The sequence below is a fragment of the Diceros bicornis genome, chromosome 2 (assembly GCF_020826845.1).
Source record: "Diceros bicornis minor isolate mBicDic1 chromosome 2, mDicBic1.mat.cur, whole genome shotgun sequence".
In the NCBI taxonomy this organism is placed as follows: domain Eukaryota; kingdom Metazoa; phylum Chordata; class Mammalia; order Perissodactyla; family Rhinocerotidae; genus Diceros; species Diceros bicornis.
In genome coordinates this window covers 88,265,505-88,292,704 of record NC_080741.1, presented here as the reverse complement: position 1 = coordinate 88,292,704, position 27,200 = coordinate 88,265,505, and the positions used below count along the sequence as shown (strand labels likewise).

Below are 27,200 nucleotides of genomic sequence, written 5' to 3'. Positions count from 1 at the left end.
GGAGGCTGAACAGCAGGCCCAAGGTCCCATGGTGAGCAATAATGGAGCCCAGATCAGAAGGAAGACCCCAAGGCTCAGGTTCCTTCCACGGCGTGTGGTGGCCTCCCTACCGAGGCCCAGGGGGCAAACTCAGGGGAAACTGAGACATGCACAAGTGACGGCCACAAACAGCCTTAAAAGGCAAGAGGTGATGAAGAGCAGGGCTGCAACCAGACTCTGCCCCATGCCAGCTGTGTGACCTCGGCCCGCTGCTCCCCTCTCTGTCTTGTCTCGTCGGCTGTCCCAGGTATCTGCCCACCTCCCCAGGATTTCGTGGAGATTCCACAGGGGTGGGCACATAAAGCCAGGCACAGAGGGCTCTCCCTTCCTAAACGGGCTGGATGGCCCCAGGGCGTGGGGTGAGGCTCACGCTCTAGCTGTTTCTTGATCTTCAGTGTGACGGTCTCGCCAGCCACCTGCAGGAGGTGGATGGCCTCACTCAGCGGGCGGCCCTTGAGGCTAACACTGTTGATGGCCAGAATACGGTCTCCAACGTGGATAGCGCCAGTCCTGGGGAGGGGGTACAGGGCAGGGGATGAGAGTTAGATACTCAGGGCTTCGGAGTAGGGATCTGCCCCTGGAACTCAGGAACTCCAAGGCACAAGCCTGGCTGACCTCAGTTAAACCCAACTGCAAAAAAAAAGCAAGTGTGACCTTGGATTGCATTAATAGACGTATAAAGTCTAGAATCTGGGAGGGGATGATCCCGCCTGACTCTGAGGTTAAGTTCTGGAACCAGTGTCAAGCCTCAGTTTGGAGCATGGTTTGAAGCCCACGTACTAGCTGCGTGATTTTGAACCAGTTTCTTAGCTTCCCTGAGTCTCAGTTCCTTCATCTGTAAAGTGAGTGTGATAATACTTATTTTATCAAGTTTTAATTGAACGATGGGTGGGTGAGATGGATTCATGTTTCCCTCCAGCAGAAATACCTGGGTAGCCTTTCTTTCTCCCTGGGCCTCAGTTTACCTACCTAGAGAATGAGCATAATCCCCAAGGCCCAGGTGACTTCACAAGGGGCTACGAGGGGCTGACGAGGCCAGACAGAAGCACTGCTTTGGCCCAGTGGTTTTCTGCCTGGATACCATTAGAACGAATGACTTGAGGAGATTTTTAAGAACCGCAGATGCCTGGTCCCCACCCCTGACCAGTTAAATAGTACCTCTGGGAGTGGACGGCGGAAGGTGCTCTGAGGAGCAGCCAGGGCCGAGAGTGCGGAGAGAAGCTGCAGCAGGTGCTGAGAACGCACCTAACCCGGGAGGGAGGAGGCAGGGGACTGGGGTCAGGGGTCTTGAACCCCAAATGCAGATGTCGCCCCCGGTGGGAGCTCATGGAGGGTCCAACCAGCGTGCCCTCGTGGCCAGCACTGCCCAGCAAGCTCCCCGGGGGCCTGGGGAGTGAGTGAGTCAGGGAACGGGGGATTCAGGGAGGGCAGCTGGAGCCATGCTGTCCAGCACGACAGCCACCAGCCACATGTGGCTGCTGGGCCCCTGAGAATCAGCCGGCCCCAACCGAGATGTGCGGAAAGTGTGAGACACACACCAGGTCTGAAGACGTAGTGTGAAGAAAAGAAGATAAAATATTTTGTTAAAAATTTTTATATTGATTACATGTTGAAATAAATATATATTTAAGACTCATTTTGTTTCTTTTTACTTTTCTAATGTGGCTACTAGAAAGTTGGTAAATAAATTCGTCTCTTGCGTTCTACTACAGCTGGACAGCGCCAAACACCATCAGCCTGGCGAAGTCAGTGGGACTGTCTGTGGCCTCCCCCGCGCCCAAAACGGGCTGATGCCCAGGCTCCCAGTGACCCTGGGAGTGGGTGAAGGTGTGTGAGGCTGGAACAGTCCCCGCTGGCCTCTGCAGTCTGCCAGGCGTCCAGCAGGGGGCGCTCCAGGAGTGGAAACACCAGCACAGGGAGGCGTCCTGCGGGGCCACAGCCCCAGAATCCCTGCCGCGTCCCAGCTCGCCCGCCACGGGGTCCCCCTACCCGCGAGGCTCCCCCTTTACAGCCAGCTCCTCTCTGCCAGGAGCTCACTGCACAGCTGTCGGGAAAAGCTCGTCTCACTCACATTGGGGTGGCCTCCCTGCGACCCTTAGGGTCCAGCACATAGGAGTGGAATAGGGGGCCCCATTCCACCTCTGAGTCCCAGATCCACTGGCTCCCCCCTCCAACCGGGAGCGCCTGGGACACCCCTCCTCTCACAGGCCCCCAGCTGCCGCAACTTCGAGGACACTTTCTAGGGGAAGGGAGAGCAGGGGGCAGGAAAAGCCCCAGGCTGTGCTGGGACCCAGGTGCGGGGACACGGCTCCTGCACCATGAAGGCACACAACAGGCGCTCCAAAAAGGCTCACAATACCGACTTTCCGGAAGCTCCAGGTTGGGAGGGAGCAGAGGGGTTAGCACATTTGTCCAGCGTACCTGGAGACCCGGGCAGTCTGCCGGGGGCGGGCCTGCCTCTGCGAATGGAGGCTCAGAGAGGGAAGGCACAGGCCTGATGTCACCAGGGCATCGACATTGGAACAAAGGTCATAATCCAGTTTGGCTGGTCCCAAAGCCCAGCTTCCCATGAGGGTCCCTGGGCCCACCCCATGTGTGCCCACAGAGTCCCGGCTCACCTCTCAGCCAGACCTCGCTTGGTGAGGCCCGAGATGACAATGGGGTCAAAAGGCTCCTCCGTGCCCGAGATGGTGATGCCCAAGGGGCCCCCGTAGCGCTTCAGCTCCACCGTGTAGCTGATGGCACCCGTCATCTCCTGCTCATCTGCAAGGGGGGACCCATCGGGGCAGGGTCCAGGGGCAGGGCCCAGGAGCCCTTGGGGCAACTCATCCATTCACTCACTCATCCATCAGTTCCCTCATTCGCTCGGGCCATGACTTCAGATGGCTCAACCTGGGGACCCTGAGGCCATCTTCTGCCTCCAGAAATGTTTTCTTGCACCCAAACACCATTTTTTAAAAAAAGAAAGAAAAGAAACATGGAAGCAGCATCTTAAAACATAGATTTCACACACCACACGAAATAACAACATGATGATGCTGACGATGATGATGATAAGAAGAAACCAGACTTCCAGCTTTTCTTCCCACAAGCGACCCCTCTGCAGGGTAGGAGTTGGGGCTGCCCTCCCGATGAGGGGTCGCCCTCCACGGCCACTGTCCTTTCCCTTCTCTCTGCTTCCCCGACCTGAGTCATTTTCCTGCCTTCTTCCAGCTCACTCCCCTGGTCACCGTGTGGCCTCAGGGGTCTGTGTCTGCAGCCTGTGCTTTTTCACTCACCGCCCCCCCCCGCCCCCCGCCGTGCTGCACCCCCACCCTCATTCACGCCCACCAGCCCACCCGCTCATCTGCTCACAGCTGCTTCGAGGGGCTCCTCTGCGGGGCTTTGTGCGTCTCCAACTCCCCGACCTCACCGGGGCCCTGGAGGGCTCCAGGCCCCAGGGACAGTGAGAAGTCCGTGGTGCTGCCCGCTCCCGCATCTGTGCCTTCCAAGAGCCTCCACCAGCCAGCCCTGGGGGCCACCCACCATGCCCCTCCCCAGCCAGAGGGAGCCCTGAGTTGCAAGCTGGGCCCCCGCGGTGGGAGGCTGGACCTCGAGAGGGGCGGGCGGGGTGGGATGCGTACCAGAGTTGTCCTCATCCTTGCGGACCTTCAGCCTCACCAGGTCCTCGCACTGCTGCAGGATTTGCACGGCGTCCTCCAGGGGACAACTGTCCAGGCGGGTATTGTCGATGGCCAGCAGCCTGTCACCTGGCTCGAGGGTGCCGGTCCTGCACGAGCAGGCGTAGGGCCGGGAAGAGCCTGGCACATGAGGTACCATGTCCACCTCCACTGACCACTCCCCCTTCAGGTGCCCAGGCCCCACCTGTGTGCCACACTGCCCTTCTTGACGTCAGAGATGATCAGGGGCTCCCCTCGCTTCCTGCTGGCTGCTGGAGGAAGAGAGGACAGCCGTCTGCCCTCCGATCGCCCCGCCTCGGGGGTGGGGGCCAGGAGTCGGGGCGTGCACTCGGGGCCGCACACCCCGCTCCCACTGCTTCCTGGCCGGGTGACTGAGCAAATCAGCTCGCCTCTCTGTGCCTCAGTTGCCCCTCTGTAACATGCAGATGACACCACAGGCCTCGTGGGGACGTCGTGAGATTGAACTAGACGAGGCGGGCAAGAAACCTCACACAGACCCTGGCACACGGTAGGTGCTCAATGCACATCAGCCCTTCCCCCAGCAAACCGGGAGCTCCTGGAGGGGCTGTCTCTGGCTGGTGTCTGTGTCCCCAGCACCTGACCCCGGGCCGGGACCCAGACCCGCTGTGAAAGGGTGACCCTGCCACCATCGAGGTCTTCCCTCCCCAGCTGCAGCGAGCGCTGGCCGCAGGGCTCACAGCGGGCTCCCTCTGGAAAGAGCCTGCGGCCGAGGAAGCGCCCCTCCTGGGTGCCGCCTACGTCCAAGGACTGGGCCACGGAGCGGCGTAAGGCCTGCTTCCCAGCTCAGCTCAAGACAGCTTCCCAGGCCTCCCGGCTCCAGAGCTCTCCTCGGACTGGCTGAGCCTCTACTGCGACGGCAACACAGCCCAGCTTCTTCCTTGGCCCAGGCCTGCGACACCGCTGGCACATGAGGGGCCACATCCACCTCACTCTGCCCTCACAGCTCTCGGGTGTGGATCCCAAAAGCCCTCCTCCACAAACCCCCACACCGGACTCCTTGTCTGAGAAGCTGCTTCTGGGAGAATATGACCTAAGACAGTGAGTGTCGCAGGAGTGGCCAAGTTTTCTTGCAAAAAGAATCCAATCGGGTTAATGGGTTTTCCCGTTAGTGACCAGAGTTGGAGCATGAATTAAGCACCTTCCGTGTTCCAGGCCTCTTCTGGGCCCTGGGAACACGGAGGTCGACAGAAAATCAAACCTGGCCCATGTGTTTGGTGCCTTACAAGCCAGTGCATCCCACCGGGAGACCCAAAACGCTAGACTCCAGCTGCACAGAACAGGAAACCAAGGCTTCGAGAAGCTCAGGCCTTGCCCAAGGACACACAGCTGCACAACGCAGGGTGGAGGGAACTCCAGTCAGCCTCCCACCCGGAGCCTTTCCCCCGGGGCAGGCGGGGTAGCCCTGCCACGAAAAGGCCAGCGGCTGCTGCTCAGGGTCCTCAGGGCTGGGCACGCTCTTTCCCCCAGCAGCTGGCTGGCTCCCAGGGTGGGGCAGGCCGTACGGGGCGGGACTCACAGCTGAGGGTGACGCCCAGCTCCACGCCGCGCCTCTTGGGCAGCTTCACGTGGAAGGTGCCGCTGCTCGGGACGACGGACTCTGGTACAGACAGACACGGACCCCCGTGAGAGCCAAGGGAGGAGCCTCAGGGAGTCCCTGCCCTACACCCACTCTGTTCCAGCTGGGAGAACCCCAAAAAGTCACTATCCCACCCCCATCCTGCTTCTTCCACTGACAGACGGAAAACAGCCATGGTGAGCTGAGAGATTTGCCCAAGATGACCAGCCCACCTGGTCAGAGCAGAGTTGGGACTGGAGCCCAGACCTCGTGTCTGCCAGCCAGGGGTTCCTCACGGACAGACCCAACCCACTTAAGATCCAGTGACAATTCCCCAAGTAACTGTTAGGCACCAGGCCTTAGCGGGGTGTTCTCACAGGATTTATCTCACCTAATGGGAACACCGTCCCCGCGGCAGGATTCTAGTCGCTATTTCGCAGTCGGGGAAAGTGAGGGTGGAGAGGAGGTGTCCTGTCCAAAGTCCCAGAGGTTCCAAATCTCAGGACCAGGATCTCACCTGAGCTGCTGTTTGGGGTTCTTTGCCTAGGCCCCAGAGCAGAGCGGAGCATTTCCAGCACCCGGCCGCCCTCCCTAGGTCCTGTTTGCAAAACTCCCTTGTCGCCCTCACACTGGCTGTGGCATCCCTCTTCGTCCCTGCCAGTGCTTCCTTCTCACCATCAGCGCTCAGGCCTATGCCACACAGGACCGCGGGAGGAGGATCGTGGGGTGGGTGACGCGCAGGTGGAGATAAGAGAGGGAGCGCAGGGTCGAAGCCAGGGGCATCACTCACCGGCCACGTCAAACTCGACCTCCAGCACGACCCTGTGGGCCAGCGCAGCATCCCGAAGCAGCTGGTTGGCTTCCTCCATCGTCCCGTCCTCGGTGGCGATGCCGTTGATGGACAGGACGCGGTCCCCAACCTGTAGCAGCCCACACCTGCACAGCGGGCAGCCCAGCAGAGAGAAGCAGCTCCATCACCATCCCGGCTCCATCGGGAGACAGGAACACCGCGCGGGGGCAGGGCCAGGGCCGAACCCGGGCCCCACCTCCCGGCCTGGCCTGCGTGTGACTCTCAGCTCAGCCCTGTGCTGGCTGGAGATCCTCAGGCAATGTATCACCTGACTCTGCAGAAGGGTGTGACCTTGCTGGGCCTCAGAGTCTCTGCCCAACGGAGATAATGCTGTGCCTTACGAGATATGTGTACAGAAGACTCTGACTACACACAAATAAGAGTTCAACTCCTGGGTCACTCAGGAGCTGTGTGACCCTCGGCAAGTGAATCAGATTCTCTGAGCCTCGGTTTTCTCAGATGTAAAATGGGGCTGGTGATGGAGTTGATGTGCTGGTTAGGCCGGATACCCTTGTGCAGCCAGGCTTGGTGTCTGACTCAGTTTCCCTGTCTGTGAGCCCCCTGAATTGGAGAGTGACAGGCCCAGCGGGGAGGGGGCAGCGGGCTCACCTGTCAGCTGGGCTGTCAGGCTCGATGAAGCGCACGAGGGGCGGGGAGGACAGGGTCTCGGTGGCGAAGATGCCGCCCTGGAGCTGCAGGCCGAAGCCGCTGAGGGGGTCTCCGCAGAGCACGACTTCCGTGGTCTCCGCGTGCACGATCTGCCCACCGGGCCCCACCGTGCTGGAGGCCAGCGACACTGTGGGGAAGGCGGGCGCGGCACTCAGGCGGGCGGCCCGGAGCCGTCTTCCCGCCAGACCCACCCTGGCACGGCTCTGCTCTGCGAGGGGAGGCCGACTCACTGGGGCCAGGCCCCAGCCCCTGCTCTGAGCCCTGGTTTCCTCCTCCGCACAATGGGACATGGATTCCCACCTGGCAGGGCTGTGGCAAGGATTAAGGAAGACAGCTCCCGGCACTGTCATGTGGTGAAACAGAGGTTCTGAGGGTCGGTGACACTATGCCATGTCACGTTCTATTTTATTATATCATATCATATTGCTATTATTATACACTATAGTATACACTATGTCATTTCTGGTAACAGCTTTATTGAGATACAATTCACCTGCCATGGTATTCACCTATTTTGAGGGTACAGTGCGATGGTTTTTAGTATATTCACCAAGTTGTACAATCTGAACCACAGTCAATTTCAGAACACTTTCATCGCCTCAGAAGGAGACCTTGTACCCTTTAGCCTTCGCCCCAAATCCTCCCTTCGCTCCCTTAAGCAATCACTACTCTATTTTCTTCTCTGTCGATTTCCCTGTTCTGGACATTTCATACATGGACTCCCACAATATGTGGCCTCCTGTGTCTGGCTTCTCTCACTCAGCATCGTTCTGTCAGGGTTCAAGCACGTACCAGCAGCTGTCAGTACTTCCTTCCTTCGAAGGCCGAGTAACGGCCCCTCTAGCGGACACCACATTTTGTTTGTCCGTTCATCTGTTGACGGGCACCCGAGTTGTTTCCACCTTTGTGATACTACGCACAAGGCTGCCACGGACAAGCGTGTGCGCGTTTTGGGGAGACACGGCATATGTTTTCTTTTCTTTTGGGCAGATACCCAGATGTGGAATTGCTGAGTCATATGATGACTTTATGTCTATTTGATATGTTATGTTTCTTAATATATTTTGTTTTATATTCCATATATAAAAACATTCATACTATTAATATGAATATTGGATACCATTTATTAAATAAAATTTATTATTGTAATTCATTATATTACTAATTATATTATACTATCACGTCTTTATATACTATTTTGTTATGTTTTATACTACACATTATGTGTTATTATATTTACATTTATTCTTTTTTTCACTATTACATCCCAAATAATGAGAATGGTGCCTGGTACATAGGAAATATTAAAAAATGTTGTTTAACTAATTAATTGTTATCATCAACAATAATAATGATAATACTTCATTGGTCACCCATCCTAGGAAGGAGATAGGTAAGGGGTCCCAAGAGCCCCCAGCCTCCACATGCCCCTGCCTATGAAGAGCATTTCTAATCTTTTCACCTACACACCCCCAGCACTGGTCGTTGACAAAAGTGGTTGGTAAAGGTGTATTTTATCTCTCATCTGATCCTGAAATGTTTCCCTTTTCATTTGGCTCTTGGGAAGCTCATAACCATATTTAGCTCTTTTCAGGTGCCAGGTAACTGGTACTCCTCTTTTCCCTAACGTAGTGCAATTTCAAATGGCCCAGTTTGACCCTCCATCCTTCCTGGAGGCCTCTGCAACACCCATGGCAGGAAGTTGGGTAAACTTTCTACATCAACAAAGGAAAGACTCCTCCCAGGAAAAATTTCAAAATTCTGGGCATTCACACGCCTCCTGCATTATCAATCACTACGATTTATCTTCACATTGCTTCACTCTTCTAAACACTTCAATACATTCACTTCAAAAGGGACCTATATATACAGTGATTATAACTAAAGAACAATGTCTACAAACAAAAGGCAAGTAGAAATATGTATCTAGTAAAAGTGAAAATTATTACATTCTGGATGGCTCATTTCAGGCTTGTGTGTCTCTGTCTCAGGGGAAATTAAAAAATGTCAGAGAGGCGGTAAAGACAGTTTCACCACACTCAGACTTTCTCCTTGAATGGATCAGAAGGACTGAATAAAAAAGAAAATGAAATGGAGTTACTGTGAGAACTTCACACAAAACTGAAAAGGCATCCTTTCCTCAAGACACTTTGCCACTACCTGCTAGAAATTTTCCATAATAAAAACACAAGACTGAAATGTACAAAGTAATTGGCCCCCCTCAGGTATGTCCTTGCGCAGTGCACAACCTGGGCAACCATCCATGGCAGCCTGGTGTACCACTCATGCTATTTCATGACCCCCCACCAATACCAGGGGCCCTGCCCAAAATACCCCCCACCCTTGGGGAAATCTCCCTCTTAGGCATCCAGGCAGCCAAAATGGGAGGGAAGAGACCACAGCTTACATGAACTCTTATGTTCCCTTCTTCGCTGCCTCCTCCGCCCCATCGTGGTCTGGGGGCTCATAGGCTGGGACCCACGGGGAAGGGTGCTGGGGTTGGTGCAGGGCAAGGCGTGGTTTACAGTCGGCGAGGAAAAGGGAGTCGAGGACGAGGCTGGGGACATGAGAGCACAGCCCCGTGAGCCCCAGCAGGCCCTCGGCACGCCACTGGGTGGGTGCCAGCAAGCCACCCAGCCACAGGAGACACGAGGAGACCTCCTTTCACCCCAACCACGCACTGTGTGACCTTGGGCAAGTCTCCCCCTGGGCCTCAAAGACTGCAGGGTTTCCACAGACCCGGGGAGCCCAGCTGCCAGGCACAGGGGCCCATCTCATCACTATGGTGCCAGGCGACCCTGGCAGGCCCTCCCATTCGGAGTCTTGGTTTCCGCCCCCATAAAACATGCACAAGCGCGGCAGGTGGGCCCGTTACATCGGCTCTGGTCCTGGCCGCCAGGTGCGGCCCAGCTGGGCGCCTTGCAGTGGCCGGGCCGGGGGCCGCGGCAGGAGGGCACGCAGGGGTCCCAGCGACGCGGCTGCTCGCTCCTCTGCACCTTCACTGGGCCGGGCCGGCGGAGGAAGAGAGAGAGGTCCAGGCGTCAGGCGCTGCGCGGTCTGACCTCCCCACGCCCCGCCCGCCCCTGGAGGCTGCGCCCCGACCCGTCCCCTGAGCCGAGGGAGGCAGTGGGGACTGTGCTCCCGTGTGCTGGGCGCCCGCTCTGTGCCGAGCACTGTGCTCAGCAGGGGACAAGGGAGGGAAAGCAGCCGCGGCCAAGGCCCGCCGGGAGGTGCCGGGGCGGGGGGTGCCGGGGCGGGGTCGGAGCCAGGCCGCCTGGCCCTGGAGCCCCGAGAGCTGGCCCGGGGCTCTGCGGGGAGCAGCTGCGGTCGGGACGCTGCACTCCCACCCCACCTGAGCATCTGCGCGGGGCCCCAGAGACCCTGACCCCGCCCCGGCCCTCCAAGCTGGCCCCGTGCGACGCTCCTCCCCGACCGCCCCCGGCCCTGTGCTGGCTCTTCCTTCCGCTGCGGGGCTCCGAGGGCCCCGCGGGGGGCAGCGTGTCCCGGGAGGGCCGAGAGAGGACCCCGCTACCTCAGCCCACCAATCCTGCATCCCCGTGCAGCGCCCCCACCCTCCCCCAGGGGCCTGGCCGCCTCTGCAGCCAGCTGCTGGCTCACTGAGACAAGTCACTCAGCCCCTCTGTGCCTCTGTGTCATCATCTGTACAAGGGGCTGAGAGCGGCCACCTCCTAGGGCCCCGGGGAGGGTCGGGATGAGTTCAGGCTCCTGATGTGCTCAGAGCACCCAGCTGAGGCCCAGTCAACGAGGGCCAGGAGGACGGCCCGGAGGCCGGCCTGGAGGACCGTGGGCAGCTGTGTGCCTCGCGAGGCAATGCACTTCTCTGAGCTCAGCCGCCTCGGCCACCTCTGACAGGGGATGGCAGCAATACCGACCTCAGAGACTGTCCGGAGCAGGAAGCGAGATGACCCACAGGAAGCCCAGCACCAAGCCCGTCCCGCAGCAGGTGCCCCGTAAACAGGCGGGAATGAATGAACGCACGCCACCACTTCACCCCAGGCCTCCTGTGTCAGCCCCTGGCCGAGACCATAGAGACGGACCCTCCCCCAGGCCCGTCCCCCCACATCTGATCTAGGGGATTTCTTTCTCTCCCGGAAGGTCAGGCTTGCGAAGGGTGGGGCGAGCAGACTCCAGCCTTGCCCACACACTGTGTCCCGGGGCCTGGAATCCACGGCCTGACTGCCCAGATGGCAGCCCTAGCCATGCTCTGTCCTTTACTCATGTAACCTCCCCCAAGCCTGTGCACTCGGGTCCTCACTCCCGTTTACAGATGAGGCAACTGAGGCTCAGAGAGGCAAAGCACTTGTCCAGCAGGGGACAAGGCTGGGATTTGAACCCAAAGCCTGGGTTTGGACTGCTGGAGGCACTTCCTCGCCTTGAGCAGGGAGCCGCCTCCCTGTGACCACCCTTCACCCTGCCCCGGGCCCCAGCTCTGCCCCCTGGTCCCCTAGATCACCTGCTCCCTCTGCTCTTGGAACTGCCCAGCACCCCAGCTCCCTGTTGCAGGCTGGGAGACCCCAGCTCCTCACAGGGGGTGCCCTAGGCCCTCCCAACTGCCTGGCTGCCTCTTCTGGACCTGCTGAACCCAGGATCCAAGCTCTGAGTAGCACAGAAGGACTGTCCCCTCCCTTGTTATAGCCCTTACACTTCTATTAATGCAACCAGTGATGGAACTAGCTTCGGGGGCATCCATGCCAGCAGACTGTCAACTCAAACATTCAGGTTGTTGCTCTGACCCACCTCCCCACCCTGCACTGGACCCACTGACCCACCTCCCCACCCTGCACTGGACCCACTGACCCACCTCCCCACCCTGCACTGGACTCACTGACCCACCTCCCCACCCAGCACTGGACCCACTGACCCATCTCCCCACCCTGCACTGGATCCACTGACCCACCTCCCCACCCAGCGGCTGCACTGGACCCACTGGCCCACCTCCCCACCCAGCACTGGACCCACTGGCCCACCTCCCCACCCTGCACTGGACCCACTGACCCACCTCCCCACCCAGCGGCTGCACTGGACAGGTTGACCTTCCCTGTAGGAATGTTTGTTCCAGTAAATTTTAGCCTGCTCAGAGCTTTGGCCTTAGGCCTCTGGGGCCTTGTGGACCCCTCCCCATCTGCCCTCAGATTTGGGCCCTGAGACCCTCCCAGAGGACCCACCTGCCTCTGAGGGCTTCAGGGGCGTTTGACTTCGGGGTGCAGGCAGGACCTCCAGCCGCACTTTCTCCGACACGCTGGCCAGGAGCTTGGTGGCCTCGAGCAGCGAGCAGCGCTCTGTGCTGGTGCCGTCAATGGACAGGATGCGGTCTCCAGCATGCAGGGCCCCACTCCTGGCCGGGCAGGGGAGTGAAGGGGAGGCGGGTCCAGCCCTGGGCGGCCTCTCCCCCGCACAGCCCCCCGGCCGCGGCAGCACGCGGCGCGTGCCTCACCTGTCCACCACGCTGGCCGGCTTGACGCGGTCGATGGTGAGGACCGGCCTGTCCCGGTGGGAGCTGGTGGTGAGCGAGATCCCCAGGGTGGACCCCGGAGTCTTGGTTATTTCCACTGTCGAGGGCCCGGCAGTGCCGGCCACCACATCTGGCACAGGAAGGAAAGAAGACTCTGAAATGCAAATACTGAGCCTCTCCCCCCGCCTCACTCTGCTGTCTCGAGTTAATCCCCACTGCCGGGGAGGGATCATCGCACCCAGTGTGCAGACAAGAAAACCGAGGTCTGTGGAGGTGAAGGCCTCGTCCGAGGTCACACAGCTGCTCAACAACAGAGGAGGGGCAGGAATCAGGTCTGAGGGGCTCTGGCCCCAGGGCTTTGCAGGGCGATACTAATTTGCTCACATTTATCGACACCTGCTGTGTGCCGGCACTGAACGGCAGTACTGGTTCACAGCGAGCCCGCCCCATCTCAGAAAACAGCAGCCCTGTCAAGCCACCCAGGGGCTGGAAGACAAAATCCAGCTCCCCTGCTCTGTCCCCGCCACCAGGTCCAAACACCAGCACATTGGGCCAGCTCCCTTCCATCGTATTTCCCGAATCCGCCCCTTCTGAGCTCCCCCTCAGCAACCAGCCCCGTCCAGCCACCAACACTTCTCTCTCACTTGGATGGCTGCAAGTCGGAGGGCATCCTCGCCTTCTCCCAGGCCTTCTCTCGCCCTGATTTTTTTTTTTACAGCACTACTGTCATCTGACACACTGGGTACTTGATTTATTCCATCTACTGTCTGTGTCTCCCCAGAATGTCAGCTCCCTGAGAACAGTCACCTTGTCTGTACTTCTCTCAGCTGGATCGCCAGGGCGTCAGATGATGCCTGGCACACAGTGTTCATTACCCAAAGCAGCTCAGAGAGGCTCAGCGCCTGGCCCAAGGGCACACAGCCTTTGTGGTGGTGAGGATCTGTGCCCATGCTCCCCTTCCCGGGGCCTCTTCCCACCCCAACCCAGCCTTCAGGCCCCAGCTCACCTGGGACGGCCACGTCGTACTCCACCTGGAAGAGTGCCTCGTGGCTGCACTGCCGCAGGGTGGCCAGGGCAGCGGCATGGCTGGCCCCCTGCAGCGGGATCCCATCAACGCTGAGCAGCCTGTCGCCCACCTTCAAGGAGCCCTCCCTGCAGGGAAGGGCCCGGTCAGCCAGCCCGGCCCGGCGTGAGCCCTGGGCCGGGCCCTGCAGAGAGGGCGCTGGAAAGGTGGGGGCTAGAGGACAGAGGAGGGGCTGCGAGTGGGCGAAGGCGAAGGGGATGGAGTACACGAGTGAAGGAATGCATGAGTGAGGGAGAGTGAGTGACCACGAGTGAGCAGCTGGACAAACACAACTGTGAGTAAAGACGGGAGTCGGGTCGGCTCTGATGTCTCCCACCACTTGGTTCCTAATAAGGTCACAGTCCCAGCTCAACCTCAGAACATCTGAGCTGGGGATGCCCTTCGAGGTCCCCACCCCTCCTGCCCCAGGGACAGAGGAGCCTGCAGGGCCAACAGCGTCAGGGTGGGGCACCCTGGAGTTCTCACGGGCCCATCATGAGGTCCCTCTGCTCCCACGCTGGCTTCTCAGCGGTCATTCTGGCCTGGTGACAAGTGCGCCTGGGAACGAACTCAGCAGGGGCCCCGGGGGAGAGGCCCAAGCTGGGGTTCACCTTGGTTTGGGTCAAATCCCGCCCAGAATGCGTGCCCCAACAGGTGGCCAAAGCCCTTCTGGGAGGCTCTATGAATAGCTCGTCCCAGGGCCCTGCCCCAAGGATGGATTTAGAGTTCTACAAGGCCGTTCCAGGCTGGTCTTAAAATGGCTAGGAATCTCCCGCCAGGGCGGTCAGGGGGTCAGGGGCTGGGAACTGGACATGTTCCTCCCCCACATTCTCTCCTCCTTGAGCTTCTGGGCTGGGCCAGCAGCACACCACGACTGGGAGGCTGCGCTATAGAGGGCCACAGTGAAGCCCATCACCGGGCCCCACAATCTCCCACAGCAACTCTTAGGGGCTGCCATACTGGACCCATTCCACAGAGAATAAAACCAAGGCCGGGCAGAGGCAGAGGGACCCAACACCAAAGCTCACTCCCTCCCCGCCCCCGAGACATAGGAGGTTGGGGAAGAAAGAGCTTAGGGTCTCTCTCATCTGGGGTTTAGTCCTGGCTCCACCAGTAATTGCCTGAGTGACTCTGGGCAAGGGGCATCGCCTCTCTGAACCATGGTTTGCTCATCTGGGGACAGGCACAATGGCCCTGCTCTGCCTTCTTCACAGGGGAGCTGGGGGCGGTCAGGGCGGGGCGAGGCTACAAGGTCTCCTCCGGCCCAGGCTCACCTGTCGGCAGGGCCGCCGGGCCGCACGTAGGTCAGGACAAGCGGGCGGGACTTGTGCCCGTCTTCATGGGCACCACCTGCATGGAATTCAGCAAGAAGCCAGAATCATCTGCCCACTCCCACCCTGACGCCCAGAGGTCCTGAGCCAGCCCCTAAGCAGGCCCCGTTAATGAAATCTGTTTGAGGACCCGTCCTTGCTATTCACAGGCCCTCTTGTAAGGCACCAACTGTAAATCCCCCCGAGCCGGGAAAGAGGCAGGGAGCGCGAGCAGAGTCCTCTCTCTGTTAAGTGGCTTGCTCCTCCTCCTGTGGTCTCACCCTGGCTCCCTTTGGGCCCTGGTAGGCAGGGCCAAGGTTTGTTCTCAACCTCGGGAGGAGCTGCCACCATCATTTTCTGGCACAACTTTCCCTCTCACTGCCCCAGCCATGCACGCTTCGTGGCTTGGCAGATGTTTCCACTGAACATTGGACTTAATGGTCCTAGGTTCGCTAAAGTCAGAAGCACAATCCTACTTATCTATCAATTGATCGATTGATCTATCTTATATATCTGTATCTATATTCACTAAAGCAAAACAGAACACACACGGAAATAGCATCAGCCTCCATCCTGCCCCCTGACCCCAAGGGCAACTCTTACACTGACCTCTGAGGACAAAGCCAAAGCTACTGCCCTCCTTGTAGAGGGAGACGTCCACTGTCTTTGAGATGATCCCTGGGTTGTTCTCAGGGGCTGGGGAGAAACGGAGGACTCCCTTAGTCCCTCAGTCACGTCCCCAAGCTGGCAGACGTCCCCAGAGCTCATTCTGGGAAAGCTGGGTGACCAGTCATGGAGACTCCAGGGAAGGTAAATTCCCTCCCATTTTACAGGTGGGACAAGTGAAGCTCAGAGGGACCCTCTTCCCTAATACCCACTCAGTCCACCACTCAGAGAGTGGAAAGCACCTGCTCACGGGCACACAGAGAGAAATCAGGCTTCAGTCCACGGCTGGTGGGCTCCACACAAGGTTGAATTCCAGTTATTCAAATTTTATGTCTTTAGACCAACTTTGAAAATTCAGAGCTAAGCTAAACAGTGGCCTAAAACCCTAGGCCACTGTATTCAGTGCAGGGTAGTAGGGTAGGGAGAGCGGTAGGGCAGGGAACAATTTATTCAGCCAACATTCCCCAAACCTTCCTGTCTAAAGGAAAAGCATCTGGAAAATAAATAAGCAAAATGACTATGGGTTATAAAGAGGGCCCTGCCACCTCCTGGGGACAGCATACAGCCATTGCAGGCATAGCCCCTAGGTGCAGCATGGATGTTTGGGGCCAGGCTCCAGGTCCTGCCCACCCCAGCTGGCACGATCCCCACCACCCAGGTGCTGGTGGGGAGGCAGCTGTGTCCACCCACGACCAAGGCAGTGGAGAAAGTTCCCCGTCCAAGGGCACCCACCGGGCGGGGGCAGCTCATACTCCACCTCCAGCACCACGCGCTCCCCCACATTCTTGAGCAGGGTGATGATCTCATCATGGCGGAGCCTGGTCAGGTGGATCCCATTCACTGACCGAATGTAGTCACCCACGTTCAGCAGGTCACTCCTGGGAGCAAGGAGGCCAGAGCACATGCATGGTGACAGGTGCCGGCACTCATACCCACCCTCCCGTTGAATCCTTGTGACCTCTGAATTTTACATTCAGATGGGGAAGCTGAGGCTGAGAGGGGTCAGACCCCGTCCAGAGTCAACGGCGAGTGAGCCCAACAGGGATTCTAACCCAGACCTGTCTCGCACTCAGGCCCAGCACTTCCCCCCGAGCTGGTCTGCCTGCTTTCCCTCCTGCTGGGGTGTCGGCATAGTTACGGCTCTGAGCAGCCCGGACAAGCCCGCAGAGGGGCCAGGTCATCCTCTCCTTCGCTGTGCCCTAACGCTCTTCCCGACTTTTTACCGCGAATCTTCCATTCTGTTCGAGTGGACTCTTACCAGCGCCTGCCCCGAGTGAGGCCCGGAGAGGCAGTGATGGACAGGCCACCTCCCAGCTGTCATGGAACTCACGGCCTGGGGGAGCCGCAGGGTAAACGACAGGAAATCCAGGGCAGCGTGTGCAGAAGTGGCACACGGGGCTGTGTGGGCAGAGCGGCTGCCTCGCCTGGGGTCAGGGGGCCTCCCAGAGGCAGTGTGAGGGATGGATAGGAGTCGGCCAGGAGCATGCTGTAGGGAAGGGGGCTTCTGGGAGAGGAAACTGCAAACACAAAGGCCGGAGGGCCCGGCAAGTGTGGGGCACTGTGGCCGAGTCAGCCCTGGTGTAAAGGGAAAGAGAAGAAGCTGGCCTGGAATTATCACCTCCCCCGGAGGCCTTCCCTCCACAGACACCAAGCTCTGGGGTGCCCCTCGAAACCACTGTCCGGTTGCTTTGCCTAAGGCCCTAGGACATTTTCCACTGGCCCAGTCCCCCCGCCTGCCCCTACCGAGCCCATTTCTCACCGGGCTGCGAGCCCCCCAGGTCTCAGGTTGGAGACCCTGGGCTTCCCGTCCTTGTCGGTGCCACCTGAGATAGTCAGACCCAGCGTGCTGCCTTCTTTCTTGATCAGCTCCACCACCGTGACCCCTCGGAACTCCTCTGCCGACAGATGGGGGGTGAGTGGGCAGCATGGGGCAATCCTGGGCCCCAGCTCCAAGACAAGGGAAGTAACACCGGGTAAGCAGGGCACCTGGCTGCATTACAATGGGTGAGATCATCTCCTTTTTACAGAGGAGGATCAGAGAGGTTAAGTGACTGGTCTAAGGTCACAGAGCGAGTTAGCAGAAAAGTCAGTGCTGTCTGAGCCCCACCCAGAGCTCTCTGTGTCTCCACAGAAAGAGGAAGGACAGGAGGCTCATTACCTGGAATGCTCTGTCTGCGGCATGCCAGGGCCATGTCGGCCCCTCCTACGTCCTTGCCTCCTTTGGAATAAGGCCCATCGTCTGCAGGCGAGAAAGAGAAATAAGACCCTGAGTCCTGCTTTCATTTCCACTCAGATGAACCCCTTCTGCTTTGGGAATCTTCCAGTTCACGGACGTGGCCTGTAAGAGAGGTTCCTTCCGGCCACCCACTTCCTGAGTCTTTTCTGGGGGATCCTTGTGGCTTCTCTTCCCAAAGGAGGCTCTGTCCCTGCTCTTGGAGGGGATAGAACATTCTTTTGAGCACCCACCACATACTGGGAGCTTTGTAGACATTCTGTGGCTAACCATTTCCACAACCCCACAGGTGGTAGTGTTATTACAGGTAATATTCTGCTGCACAGATAAGGAAGCTGAGGTTCAGAGAGGGACATCTCATGCCCCAGCTGTGTGATGTGGATCAGAACTCGGGTCTTCTGACTCCACCACCTGGGGCTGTGCTTGCATACCTGCTGGGACGGGGAGCTCTCTCACATGCAGGCACCACAGCACACATGAGACAGTGCTGACCACCAGCCAACTCAGTCTGGGGTAGACCTTAATACTGCTTCTTCTTGACGACTGCACTTTACAGTTTATAAGCCATATTCTCCGACATTCTAGGCAGCTCAAGATAAGTCTGTCTCCTTTAGCTTTAATTCTAGAAAATGCTCTCATTATTTCTTCAAGTATTATTTCCTTCATCTCCCATTTGAAATGCTTAATAGGTGCACTAGGGGACTTTCCACTGCATCCTCCATGACCCTGCACCCCGCCTCTATCCTATTTCCTATCTCTTCATCTCTCTGGGATGTGTCAAATCTGCAGCAAAATTTATCGTTTTGTTTTTTTAACTTATGATGAAATTTTTCATACATTTCAAACATAATGAAAGTAGAATAGTATAATGCAGACGTTCTCAAAGTGTGGTCCCCCGACCAACCATATGAGCATCATCTGGGAACTTATCAGGAATGTAAATTCTCGGGCCCCAGCCAAGACCTAGGAAATTAGGAACTTTGGTGGGTGGGGTCCAGCAATCTGTATGCGTATGTGTGTTTTAGTGTATTAACCTAACATTTTTCTCCATTTTTAAAAATCTACATACATTAAAATTAATTCTTTGTAGTGTGCATTTCTATGGGTTTGAGGAAATGTGTCCTAACCACCACCACGATCAAGTGTTAGAACATTTCCATCGCCCCCCAAATTCTCCCCCGCTCTCCCTTTCTGACCAGTCCCTCCCCCACTTAGCCCCCGACAAGCACGGATCTGCTTTCTCTCTATGTAATTTTGCCTGCCTTAGAACGTTACAGAAATGCAATCAGACACATGTAGGCTTTTGAGTCGAGTTTCCTTCATTTAGCGTAATCTTTTGAGGTTCCACGCTGTTGTGAGCATCAGTGGTTTGGTACCTTTCATTGCCACGTGCTGCTCTGCGTATGGATGGAGCAGCTTGTCTAGCCGTTCATTCACCTGTTGAAAGACACCTCTGTTGTTTCCAGTTTGGGGTGATCTTAAATAAAGCTGTAATCAATGTCTGCATACAGGTTCTGTTTGAACCTAAGTCTCCACTCCACTTGGGTGAATGCCCAGGAACGGGATGCTGGATCACATGGTAAAGATGAGGTCCACTTTGAAAAACAGTTTGGCAGTTTCTTACAAAGTGGCTGCACGATTTTGCACGCCCACCAACAACATAAGAGGTTCCAGTGGCTTCACATTTTCACCAGCACGTGGCAATGTCAGTTAGGATATTTTTTAAATTTTAGTCATTCTAATAGATTTGTAGAGGTATCTTATCATGGTTTTAATTTGCATTTGCCTGATGACTAATGATGCTGAACACTTTTTCTTATTTGCCATCCATATATATCCTCTTTGATGAAGTGTCTGTCCAAAGCTTTTGCCCATTTTGAAACTGGGTTGTTTGCTTTCTTGTCATTGAATTTTTATATATTCTGGATATAAGTCTTTAGTCAGATGTAAGAACTTATGTTTTGGAAAGCCCATTAGGTGAGTGTCTGGGTCACACTGAGGTTTGAGAGCCACTGGTCTTATGAATCATATTTACCCAACACCTATTTTTAACAAAGATTAACACTTTGTCATATTTATTCCATGTATTTTTATCTATGCTAAAATATTTGAAAACAAATGCTGGACACAATGAAATTACAATTCTAAATATTTCAGTATGCATTTCTAAAAAAATAGGAACATACTTCTTACATAGCAAAAGTACCATTATCACACCTTACAAGTTGAAATAATGCCTTAATTATTAATCTAATACCCACTCCATACACAAATGTTCCCAATTCCAATGAGTTTTTAATTTCCACAAGTACATTTTTGGTTTTTGAAAGCTCTGTTTGGTTCTTTTGCTTAGCTCCCTGTTCTGCTTTTATATTTTGTTCTTTCCTTTTCTATTGTTCCTCATATGTCTCTAATAATTTAAAATCATTTCAACATTCACCTATTATGCTATTTTTCAATTATCCTAAACTCTTGAGACGTGTTTCTGCTGTCTGACAACTCTCCCTCATGGTGAACTGCCTCCTCGTGTGTTTAGTAATCACTGGATTGTGAGCTCATCTTTAGCGGGGCTTTATCTGTGGGAATCTTGTTCAGCCTGGTTGAGGGCAGGTCTCTCCAGGGTCCACAGAGAATTTGCAATTCCTTCCCCTGAGTGTCTGCCAAGGCATCATTACCCTGATACCAATGTTTACATTAAGTTCTTGGCTCAAGGATTCTAGAACCATGGGGGCAATGTGAATTATAACCTTCAACAGAAACACCTTTTCTTAAAGGAGACCACCTGAGGCCTAGCTGACACAGACAAGCTTTTGTTTTATCTCCTTGGTAGATGGGTGGATATTTTCCAAGTCCCCCTTCACTGAGGGAATATCTTTTTCAAGGTACTGGCTTTACGTTGGGGTGTCAGTTCCCACGAAGGAAGATGAAGGGCATCTCTCCTGTACCCCTCAGCTACTGAAACTCAAGTCCTTAGTTATCAGACCAGCAAACACCCCCATTCCTGCTGCCACCCCAATAAAGAAGCCTCTGCATCAGCTTGTACGTATCCTGCTGGTTTTCAGTTTCCATTTTTTGATTGGAAATGCACTGAATTTATAGATCAATTTGTGGATAGTTGACATTTTTACAATATTGAGTCTTCCAACTGATGAACACAGTCTATTCCTCCATTTATTTTTGTCTTCTTTAATTTCTGCCCAGAATATTGTGTACTTCCAGGGGCAAAGGTCTTGTACCTCTTTCAATAAATGTATTCCTGGATATTTGAAGTGTTTTAATGCTATTGAAAATTGGATTGTTTTTCAAATTTAATTTTCTAATTGTTTGTTGCTGGTATATAGTAAGACAGTTGATTTTATATTCTGACCTTTAAAATCCACATATTAATTCTAACAGTTTACCTGTAGATTCTTTAGGATTTTCTGTCATCTATGAATAATGACAGTTTTATCGCTTACTTTCTTTTTGTGTGTGTGTGAGGAAGATCAGCCCTGAGCTAACATCCGATGCCAGTCCTCCTCTTTTTGCTGAGGAAGACTGGCCCTGGGCTAACATCCGTGCCCATCTTCGTCTACTTTATATGGGACGCCGCGACAGCATGGCTTGACAAGCGGTGCGTCGGTGCGCGCCCGGGATCCGAACCTGCGAACCCCGGGCCGCTGAAGCGGAGTGCGTACACTTAACCGCTGTGCCACTGGGCCAGCCCCTATTGCTTACTTTCTAAACTTCATACTTTTTATTTCTTTTATTTGCCTTATTGCACTGGCCAGACCTCCAGTACAAAGTGGATAGACATGGCTATACAGACATCTTATCTCCTTTCCAGCTCACCCTCTTCATTTCCTGTGAGTTCATCTGTGCATCTCAAAAGAGCCTGAAGCCGGAAGGTTCAGGTTACTGGCTCTGTGATCACGGAGAGGCCCTGCCCCCACAGCATCCCCTTGGCCTTCAGCACTGTGCATGTTCTGGATTCTCTCCTACGTCCTGGCAGGAAAGGGGAAGGGGACTCACACGTTGTGCACCAACCACCCACACTACCTCCTTCCATCTCATTTACTTCTGGCCGTGACCCTGGGAAGAGGTAGGTGCTACCATCATGCCCACTTGACAGATGAGAAAACAGACTCCGAGCAGTGAAGTCCTTGGCCAAGGCAGCCTCTGCAAAGAGCCAGGACCAGACCCCTATGCCCACCCCACTCCATGCTCCAGGCTCCCTTGACCTCGTTATTCTTTTCACATTCCTGCTCTAAGTCCTTTCTTAGCACCAGACTGAGATGGGCAGGGGCAACTGACCCAGCAAACTGGCAGGCTCTCCTGTGCTGCCTCAGGGGACCCCCTCCCAGGCACCAGGTGTACCTCATGGGCTCCTGCTGCTTCCTCAGGCCTCACCGGAGCCTGCACACGCCCCTACCTGCCCTTGAGGAAGAGCCTCCTGCGGCCCCCACTCTGTGGCTCCAGCTCGGCCCCGCGTCAAGAGCATGGGCTCAGGGCTCAGCAGGCCCATGCACAGATCCGGCTCAGCCCCTCACCAGCCGTGGGAGGTCACTCCTCTCCCAAGCCCCCTGGCCACAGCAAGACCTGAGTTAGCACAGGACCAGGCATGAGAAAGTGGGGCTGCAGAGGAATCAGCCCCGGCAGGCGGCAGAAGCCACCTGTCCATCCAGCCAGGTCCTTTTCATGGGGGGAGGATCAGATTCGCGTTCAGCCAGGGGTGGGGTCAGCCTGGGTCAAGATCAGGACTCAGCCTGTCCAAGGTCGGGGCTCAGCTTGAGGTCAGGGTCAAGAACAGGAACAAGGTTCAATCTATAGCAGTTTCTCAACCTCGGTGCTATTGACATTTTTTGCTGGATAATTCCATGTGGTGGGGGGCTCTCTTCTGCATTGTAGGATGTTTAGCAGGCACTCCGGCCCTCTCACCACTAGATGCCAGTAGCACCCCACCCCAGTCATGACAAACAAAAATGACTCTAGATACTGCCAAATGTCCCCTACAGGAGCAACATTGACCCCCCAATTGAGAATCACTGCTGTAGAGTCAGGGAGCGGCTTGGCCTGGGTCAGGGGCGGGTTCAGCCTGGGTCTAAGGAAGCCACAGAACCTTCCCCACCTGCGGCACTCACAATTGAAAAACCATCCCAGCTCCCCCATCACTCTGCTTCTCCAGACCAGGGCTGGGCTCGCTTTGCTTGCCAGAAGGTGGTAAATAACAAATCAAACAGCAGTTACGCCCAGAATCATTTCCAGGGCCCATAGGGCTGGGCCCCCAGCAGCTTAGCTCACCCCCTCCCCCAGGCCCCTTGCTCACATCAGCTGCCACGATTCAGGCAACACCCCATTAAGTATAATGCTCCCATTACAGAGCCCTAAATCGCACTTCATTTAGATTCAACAAGATGTTTCTGAGCTAATAAAATTTAAAAGACTGGGTTCTGTCAACTGTGTGACAGTGAACGTCTCTGGTATTTCATGTGGGCAATTCTGGAATTAAAATGTCTTATCCCGTGCAAATTAGATGCTGCCACTGGAAAATCCCTCTCTCCTGGGCTGTCCTGGGAAGACGAGAGATAAGCTTGCAGGCTCCAGGTTCATGAGTCTGGGGATGGGGGAGCGGGGAGAGGATCTCGCAAGGAATGGACGAGAAAGCAGAGGATCAAGTTCACCAAATTTGGAGCAGCAGGACCCCAAAGATGGGAGCACGGAACCGCAGTGGGTGAACGGTGGTGTTTTGAGCCCTGATGTTAAAAACAAAAGATCCAGAAACCTAGACTGAGGAACAATGGGATCCCCAAAGGCTGCATTTTCCAGCAAAGGATGCGGGATGTCGGCTGCTGAGGGAGAGGACCCATTCCCGGGGGTCTCTGTGGCAGCCTCCGAGTCTGTCTTCGGCGCTGCCTCCTCCCTTTCCTCATCCCAACATCCAGAGTTCGCTCCACTGAACTGCATGGTGCCAACTGGGCTGCAATGGCACCCCTGGGACTGGGGCAGGGGGCGCTGCTTGTCTCAATGCCGAGTGGCTCCCACTCCCTCCCTGCTACAAGTTTTTGCTGGCTTCGGCTTGGGCTGTGGGCTGTCTCTTTTCCCAGCTCTCAGGCGGCCTGACTATGTGCTACAAACCAAGATCCACACAACCGTGTGCAGACAGAGGCAGTGGGCCACAGGCAAGGACCTGAGCCTCTCCTCTAGAGAAGACACATGCATTTTAGGGTGTGGCCTCGAGGACCTCTCCTCTTAGAGGCTGAGGCCACTCTGGATAGCCGATTGCCAGATAAGGGACTTCTAGATATCTAAGGCCTCCTGCCATGTTCAGAAAGGCAACGGTAAGAAATGCTACAGTGTTTGCTGATGCCTGTTCAGAGGGGACACAGTGCCCCACTTTCATGAGCATCCTCAGGTTGAGGGGAAACTGAGGCAGCATTCAAACCAAGAAGCAAGGCAGGGCCAGAATTACCAATTGGCTGTGTGACTTGAATTTCTATTTCTCATCTGTAAAATGGGAGTGTCTCCCCTCCATCCCTGGCTCCAGCCAGCCCAGGCTTGAGAATTTGAGGGAATTATTTTATTTATAGAAAACCCCACGGGGGTTCATACCCAAGTCCTCCTCCCTCAGGGAACATGCTCGCTCTCTCCCGCTCTCTTTTTTGTTCAGGACCTGGTAATTATATGCTTAGAGATGAAGGCTTTTCAAAAACATCTTTCCCACCAATTTCCAGCTGGAAAGCGCATAAAAAACAGAGATATTTTTATCCGTGTGTTTTTTTCCGTCTCCTCCTTCCAGCAATGGGCAATTATGAGCTTTTGCCTTCAGTCCATCCGTCCTGTAAGAACTCGCTTCAGAGGGAAGTTCATTTCCGCAGCGGTGCCAGCCCATCCCGACTAACAGGGGCGGGGGAGTCGCGGAGGCAGGAGGAGGGAGAGACAGAGCGCAGACATGTACACCTGGTCCAGGCCCCCAAGCTGTGGCCCGGGGCCGGTGGGGGGCTTCCTTTATATTTTATTTCCCTTGAAAGTGTTGCCAATTTGCCTTCCTTCTCTCCGTCTCTCTGGGGCCCCAGGGAGCTACTGAGCTCTGACAAAGGGAAAGGGAACAGCCCCCGGCCAGGCTGCCTCTGCCAGGAGCCGCCTAAGCAGGAAGTGGGTGCCAGCGGGGGGCCGGGCGGGGTTGCAGGCTCAGCCGGGACTGTCGCTGAGTTCTGTGGCCTCCAGGAGGGGGCGACTCAGAAAAGCGAACGCCCAGAGGCTCAGCTAGGGAGGGACAGGAAATGACTGCCCGACAGCGAGCCACCAGCAGGGGGACGGCCCCGCGGGCCCGGGGGCGAAGGGGCCCACTCGCCCCTGGCTCCAACCTTCGCAACTGTCCGGGCGGCCCGCTGCCGACTCTCAGGGGAGTGCCGGCCAGTGCTGGTGCTCTGGGCCCACCGCGAAGGCACGCTGGCCGGTGGAAGAGGCCAACCTCAGATTCTGATTCTAAATCTGCTGCAGACTGGCTAAGGATCTGGGACAGGACACCTCTCCTCTCTGAGCCTCAGGCGTCTCCTCTGCACAGTGGGGGTGCCGGTGCCCATCTCACGGACTGATGGGAGGGACCAACGAGACGACGGGGCAGAGAAGCCAGGAAACCCGGTAGTTCTCTGCCTGTCCGCTTTCCTCACCTCCTTGGAAAGGTTTCCCTGGATTAGTAATGGCAACGACTCCTATAGATTAAGGGCTGGGTGCCGTGCTATGCGCTTCATCAGCGTTATCTCATCGAATCCTCACCACCTTCTGAGATGGTATGGTCGTTATTCTCATTTTACAGATGGAGAAACTGAGGCACAGAGAGGTTAAGTGACTTCCATGGCCAGGATTTGAACGCTTGTTGTGTTCTAAGAACTTTAAAATTATTACCACTTTATCCTCATGATAATCGTACATGGGGGATACCGTTATCATCCACACGTTATAGATGAGGAGCCTGAGGCACAGAGAGGTTAAGGGAAGTGCCCAGGGTCACACAGCTCCTAAGTGGCAGAGCCAGTGGGCCCCCTCCTGCCTCCTCTTCCCACCCTGTGACAGACCCGGGCACTCGGGGATAATGCCTGGGCCCTTGGAATGACGGCTCCAATGCCCGCAGCTGACACGCCTCCCCAGAAGACACCTCCCACAGAAAGAGAAGCCTGGAGGGTGACCCCTCATTCTGTTCAGCGCATGTTTTTAAGGGAAACAAGAAGAAATGTATCAATAGAGTTTCAAAGTAGACACCTGATTCACTCAGTGCCAAGGACTGCAAAAGAAAGGAGCCTGGGGTGTCGGCCCCTCGCTGCCCCAGGCCTGCTCCCTGCACTACGTGCACAACCCCGTAATCTCTCCGAGAGCCACCGGAGGGAGGGCCACCAGTCATCCCCATTTTACAGACGAGGAGACTGAGGCCCAGAGAGTCACTCAGCTGCTGAGCTGTAGAAGAAGGACTGGAATCTCGGTCTTTCTAGCCCCCAACAGATCACAGCCTTAACCCTCGGCTCTGCCCTCTCCCTCCCAACACAAGGGCAATGGACCCCAAATGAGGGACACCGGGGAAGGCAGTGCGGCCTCCAGGGGCCCCGCGTGAGGGCTCAGACACCCGCAGGCTGGGCACATCAGGGCTACCAGGAGCCGTGGGCACGACCTGGGGAGGTTGCAGGCCTGCCAGCCCCTTCCACGAGGTGCGCGGGCCCCTGGACCACGGCCTCCTGTCCAGTCACAGCAGCTGAGCCCGCCCAGCAGGCCCTGAAGCCACACCCCACTGACAGCCCCTCTGTGGGGCCGTGGCGGCCCCAACATCACGTGGGAAGGGGCGCGGGCTCAAGCCAGGCCTTGGCCTTCTGCCTTCTGGTCTAGGCTCTCCCGCCTTACTTGGGACCAGCAATGTTGAGGAGCCAGACATCAAAACAATATCGAGGATGGATGACATCCCAACGGAACCATTTTCTCTCCCAACTGTGGTTTCCTGAAGCAGTGAGAAGACTCAGTTCACCCTGCGGAGAGTAAAAGCAAAAATTCTCACCACAACCGGCAGTCGCTCAGCCTCCCTGACCTCACTTCCTAGTACTCTCCCCTTAGCCAGCTCCACTCCAATGCACGCCTCACTGTTCCACACACCAGACTCACGCCCGCCCCAGGGCCTTTGCATCGGCCATTCCCACTGCCCAGAATGCTCTTCCACAGACATCCACAAAGCTGCCCCCTCACCTTCAGGAACTTGTGGGAACGTCACCTTCTCGGGGACGTCTTCCCCTCAGCCTGTCTGAACTTACGCCTGCGCCCCACCCTCTATCACCTCTCATTGCCTCCTTCCTGCCTTTATTCTCTCATAGCACCGTCTAACAGCCCTCACTGTTTTCCACTTAGGGGTCTTATTCACTACCTGCCTCTGCCCATTAGGACAGCAGCTCCAGGGGCTGGGTCTCTGCCTTCCTGTTCACCACTGTGTCCAGCACGGAGAGCCCAGCACACAGTAAGTGCTCAGTGAACATTTCTGAGTTCGAGTCCCACTTACAGATTCAGAGAATGCGGATCAGAGAGGTGGAATGAGTTGCTTACAGAATCAGGGAGAGGCAGAGCCAGGACGCACACCCGGGCCTCCCTGGCCCCAGGCTGTGGCCTCCGTGGTCCGGGACCTGTGGTTT

At 56.0% G+C, this 27,200-nt stretch overlaps 1 protein-coding gene across 3 annotated transcripts in view; it reads right to left on the bottom strand.

Moving 5' to 3' along the window:
• Positions 1–27,200, bottom strand: part of GRIP2 (glutamate receptor interacting protein 2) — a 91,242-nt gene that overhangs the window by 14,751 nt on the left and 49,291 nt on the right. For 2 of the 3 annotated variants that reach the window (XM_058566060.1, XM_058566044.1), the window contains exons 2-18: positions 17,485–17,565; positions 17,086–17,221; positions 16,059–16,204; positions 15,270–15,356; positions 14,625–14,700; positions 13,294–13,439; positions 12,270–12,417; positions 12,001–12,170; positions 9,690–9,815; positions 9,222–9,371; positions 6,755–6,941; positions 6,086–6,231; positions 5,257–5,337; positions 3,904–3,970; positions 3,663–3,808; positions 2,658–2,802; positions 410–549 (exon numbers count right to left, since the gene is read on the bottom strand). In XM_058566060.1, the coding sequence (XP_058422043.1) occupies positions 410–549; positions 2,658–2,802; positions 3,663–3,808; positions 3,904–3,970; positions 5,257–5,337; positions 6,086–6,231; positions 6,755–6,941; positions 9,222–9,371; positions 9,690–9,815; positions 12,001–12,170; positions 12,270–12,417; positions 13,294–13,439; positions 14,625–14,700; positions 15,270–15,356; positions 16,059–16,204; positions 17,086–17,221; positions 17,485–17,565 (2,178 nt within the window). The remainder of the gene's footprint in view (positions 1–409; positions 550–2,657; positions 2,803–3,662; positions 3,809–3,903; positions 3,971–5,256; positions 5,338–6,085; positions 6,232–6,754; positions 6,942–9,221; positions 9,372–9,689; positions 9,816–12,000; positions 12,171–12,269; positions 12,418–13,293; positions 13,440–14,624; positions 14,701–15,269; positions 15,357–16,058; positions 16,205–17,085; positions 17,222–17,484; positions 17,566–27,200) is intronic. The other variant, XM_058566052.1, reaches the window with a different exon arrangement.